The following is a 4,590-nucleotide window of genomic DNA, read 5'->3' as shown; positions in this document are numbered from 1 at the left end:
CACCTGTCCTCCACCATCACCATACGTGCAGACTCTCAGGCTGCCATACGCTCATTCGAATCTCAAAAACTCCCTCCCCATATCCTAGACACTTTGCTGCAATACCTAACAGCCCACCCTACGCTCCATGTCCGCCTTGAATGGATTCCTGGTCATCAAGGTATACCGGAGAATGAGCTTGCTCATGCTCTGGCCCGTGAAAAAATACCACCGGGCCCTCCGACTGCCTTGCCAGCCCATTATAATCCCAAGGCAGACCGCGCTACACACCGACAGGACCGCCGCGAACACCTTCGCAATTTGCGGCACATGCGACGAACCCTTCCGTCACCCTCCCATTTCCTTTGCCGTGCTGACGCCTCTCTAATTCGACAGGCACAGACTAACTCCCTTCCTTGCGAACTGTATTCCCACTATATCCTTCATAAACCTGGCAAACCCGCCTGTCTCGTGTGCGGAGAGCATCCCTCCAACATTCACACATATTGGTTATGCCCCCGCGCAACTAACTCTCCCACCATACCTTCCTCGCATACCTTGCCTCCCCCCTTTCACCTCACGTGGGCCCGATGGACCGCTCCACCAACCTCTCTGCAGCCCACCCTCTGGCCGCTCCTCGCCGCCCACATCCGACGCATCCAAGGGACACGTGGCCCTACTCTGCCACCGCCGATAAATAGCGTCCACCAAACGGGCAACTAAGAAGGCTCGGACTTGAGCTGAAAAATAAAAGTTATCTCTCTCTCTCTCTCCGCTGACACGATACTTTGACTCGAATAAGGGGTTTCATCTTGTTGTTTTGGAGACAATGAAGAAGTTGCCTGAACTGGTACGGGGGGGGGGGGGGGGGGGGGACGCAAACTGAAAAGTGCATTTTAAACAAACCAGGCATACTTCGAAATTGAAAAGCGAAACTTTCGCAGAGGTACAGACAGAACATTAATAGTATCAGTGAGGTAAGCGTTTCAAAATAATGTTATAAGTTATATTCACACTAGTAAAACTCGAGGTTACAAAACCGTGTCCGCTCACGCTGAATGAGGAAAGCTTTAATTCTCTATGGCGGTACTTTCAGCCGTTTATGAACCGCACTCCACTCCCAAGATTAAACTACATTACGAACCACTGCATCTTGAGTTTTTGCCACCTATAACGAAATAACTGCGGCGCACAAACATCTTAAGGGCTTCATTAGTAAAGTACGATATATTTATTCATATCACATGCTCTAGCGTGGAGCAGGTGGTGGGCAGCTGTGGAAAGAGTGGAATAAGCGTAAATTTCAAAACAATTATACTGCTCAGCTAGGAACTTATCCTACATAAAAATGGCGTGCAACTTGGTGCTGTGGTAACGTCAAATTCTGCGCTTGTATCTTACCTGTCACTGAAAAGCGCAGTTAAACAGAAGTAAAAACTCACAAATGACACAAATATATTTTTCTATGTGCTAGTAGACATTGCTCATCAGGTGGCCTCGTACCGCACTCCTTCCCGTTAAACTTTAATTAACAATAAACCATAATTTACATAAACGGACTATTCACAAACGCACCAACAAAAACAACAGTAAAGCACAGTGCTTTCGCATTGATAGCACGTAAGCAGACTTAAGTGGCCTTGGGAGTTTTTGGTCGAGCTTGACGTCGTGGCATCGAATCGTAGCTCTGTAGGTAGCGCCTCGATAAAGGCAAAGCCAAAAAAAAAACAAAACAAGTGCGCTGCGCTAGGTTAAAGAAGCCTCAGGGTTACGAAATGGTACCGGAGTTTTGAACAATATGCAGCGGCTGTCGCAGCCCACTTGTAACTACGCGATGTGCAACACCGCCTATCCCGCTGTAACCTACATACCAAGCCAATCTAATATTTGTATGATTTGAAGTTCTTGTACAGTTATCTTTGAACAAATATAAACATGATCTCTACTGTCTTTCATTACGGAGAGCCTTAAGTTTCGTCTTTACTTCAGCAGTACCAAATGAACAACAACCTCCTACAGTAATCTTCCAGGCCATCGCTAAGCTCACTAATTACCTGAGCGAGACTTGATATTTCAGCGAGTTCATGGATCATTCAGTAGCGGTATTCATAACAATGTCCTTGCTACAGTCCCCACCATGGTCTCGCCTCTCAGGAGACTCGACTCGCAAGAGGATGTTCCAAGAGAAATCATGCAGCCACGAAGAAAGAAAATTACGGGAAAACAACTCACGCGTATGCGCTGGTGATCCAAGCATTCTCGTTCGTCGCCCTGAGGAATTCTGCACGAGAGATTCCGAAACAGCTTTAGAAACATGGAGAAAAAATTGCTGCATATAAAGGTTTTGCATATACGCTGGCTTTTCGGAACAAGGCTGGTTCTTACCTTCGGACGGCGAATATGTTTCAAGCAGAATGTCACAACTATAACCGATGAGTGCTGCGGACGGCACATCCGCGCAGCCAGATCTTTCAGGCGAATTTCGTACTTTCGCTAAATGCAATGACTGTGCTGATTTTACTAGCATTGAAGGATACTATTTCGTTTTCGCGGTGGTAGGCTTTGCGATATTAAAAAGGCCCCATTTCATGTGCACAGTATTTCGGGCCGAGAGGCTATAGGAGACGGTACGTAAATTTTTTTTTTTATCCGCGTTCCACCGAATCGTTGAAGTCTTAACATAGCGACGAATTCTCATGGTCTTAACTCACTTACTTCACCTTTGCTTGTTTATCCCTTTGCTTCGAGAGATGACGACCGACTGCGATGCTTGAGGGAACTTCTTCTTCGTCAGTTTTTCTGTCTCTTGCTGAAACAAGAGGCACGTATGACGTCTACTTTTCTGAACAGCATGTTCAGTTTCCGTACATCAGTTTGAATTTTGGTTTCATTAATAAGCGCTATTTCCGAAAATTATGCGCAGTGGAATAAAAAAAATACTGTCTTAAGATGTGTGCTACGCAATCGAAATTAATTTGGGCTTGACTCTAGCAATGAGTCAGAGGAAGCGCTGGAACAGAAAATTTAACATGATTAAGTGTTTTACAATCAGTAATGGTCATATCAAAGCGAAGTAACAAATCTGAGGCCATTATTATCGGGAATGCATTGGCAAAGAGATTTTTTCCCGATCAAAAGATCCACATCTGCTGTTAATGCGGACTATCAACAGTATGAAACTAATCTTTCTTTTCGTAGCTCCTGGAGTACCAGTTCCAGGTAATAGAGACACCAACAACGGGGTGCATTTTCAATTATATCAATGGCCGATCACGCCTTTTATAAGTTTTTTGATAAAAAGAGGTCGAGAAGAAATCCGATAAGTCGTGATGTTTGACTTTACAATCGACATTATCAACCGCAACGGCAAGCAGCCTTGCTTCACGGTGGAGAGTGCGCGCCATGTGACTCTGTGTTTGGTGGTGAAGGACGGACGCTGTGTTGAGCTGAGGTTGCAGCGCTCGGTAGCCCTCAAGGTGTGCAGGTCTCTGCTGCAGTAGCGTGACTTTCAGCACTCGCGCTCAGCTTGGTGTGCCAGCTGCATGATGATGATGATGTCCCTTTTGTGCCCCTCTTTCCTTTCCCCTGTGCAGGGTAGCCAACCGGAATACCCTTCTTGTTAACCTCCCTGCCTTAGCTCTCATATTTTCTCTCTCTCGGGTGGAACTCACAGAAGATGGACATTTCTCTAGGCCTTCGATACGTGTTGGCTCAAGCAAAGCTGGCTCGTTAACAATTTCCAGAGCACAACATTCAGCCCCGCTGACAATAGAAAAGGTCGAAGACGAAGACCTAATTGCCTGCGCGCGCTGCGGACAACGCCTCTAGCTTTCAGAAGCCATTGCCGAACCAGCCACCAGGAGCGTGGAGACAACGACGAGGTGCATTTGAAGACAGAGTATCTGGTGCCATTACCATCCTCAAGCCTTGTCCAGAAGGTTACCGGCGTAGGTACTGCGTCACAGACGCAACTACTTGAAAATGCTGCATGTCCAGCCCTCAGTCCTCCTTCTGTTGACGCTGTGCTGCGGTATTGCCCAAGCAGAGTCGATGAGCTCTAATAATGAGGCTCCACTGCTATCGAGGCAGCGGTCTGGAACCCGGCGGGACCCATGGAAAATCTCAAAACTGATCACCGACCTGTCGCTGTCCGAGACTATACGCACCGACCTCATAGTGAAGTACGGGTACACAAACGTGGTATCGGACAGTATGGTGACGCCGGAAATGGCAGTTGAGAGTCCGCAAGTTAAGGCGAAAATCCCGGTCAAGTGCATGGCACCCTTCGCTCTGGTCATGGTCGATGCGGACGCTCCGAGCCCCTATAAGCCCACAGCACGCAGCCGGCTGCACTGGTTGGTGGTGAACGCCAACAGCTCTGAAAGGCTGCACGAAGGCGACGAAGTGGTGCCGTACGAAGGACCCAACCCGGCCAAGGGGACGGGACCGCATCGGTTCGTGTTTCTGGCTTACTGTCAGTTTGACAAGCGTCTTGACTCCAACAGCATTATGCCGAAGAAAAGGGACAACTTTAACCTGACAGGCTTCGTGAAAGGGCTGGGAACTGGGAAACCATTCGCAGGTAGCTTTTTTTACTCTTTCAACCGCTGA

At 47.7% G+C, this 4,590-nt stretch overlaps 1 protein-coding gene across 1 annotated transcript; it reads left to right on the top strand.

Moving 5' to 3' along the window:
• The first annotated feature begins 3,960 nt into the window (after positions 1 to 3,960).
• On the top strand, positions 3,961 to 4,590 carry LOC149363457 (uncharacterized). The gene has a single exon (XM_089569924.1). It carries the CDS (start codon positions 3,961 to 3,963, stop codon positions 4,588 to 4,590), a length of 630 nt encoding a protein of 209 aa, XP_089426050.1.

This window comes from Amblyomma mixtum, chromosome 2, assembly GCF_055824585.1.
Source record: "Amblyomma mixtum isolate Tamu chromosome 2, ASM5582458v1, whole genome shotgun sequence".
NCBI classification, from domain to species: Eukaryota; Metazoa; Arthropoda; class Arachnida; order Ixodida; family Ixodidae; genus Amblyomma; species Amblyomma mixtum.
The sequence above is the reverse complement of the archived record's forward strand: the minus strand, read 5'-3'. Positions and strand labels throughout refer to the sequence as shown.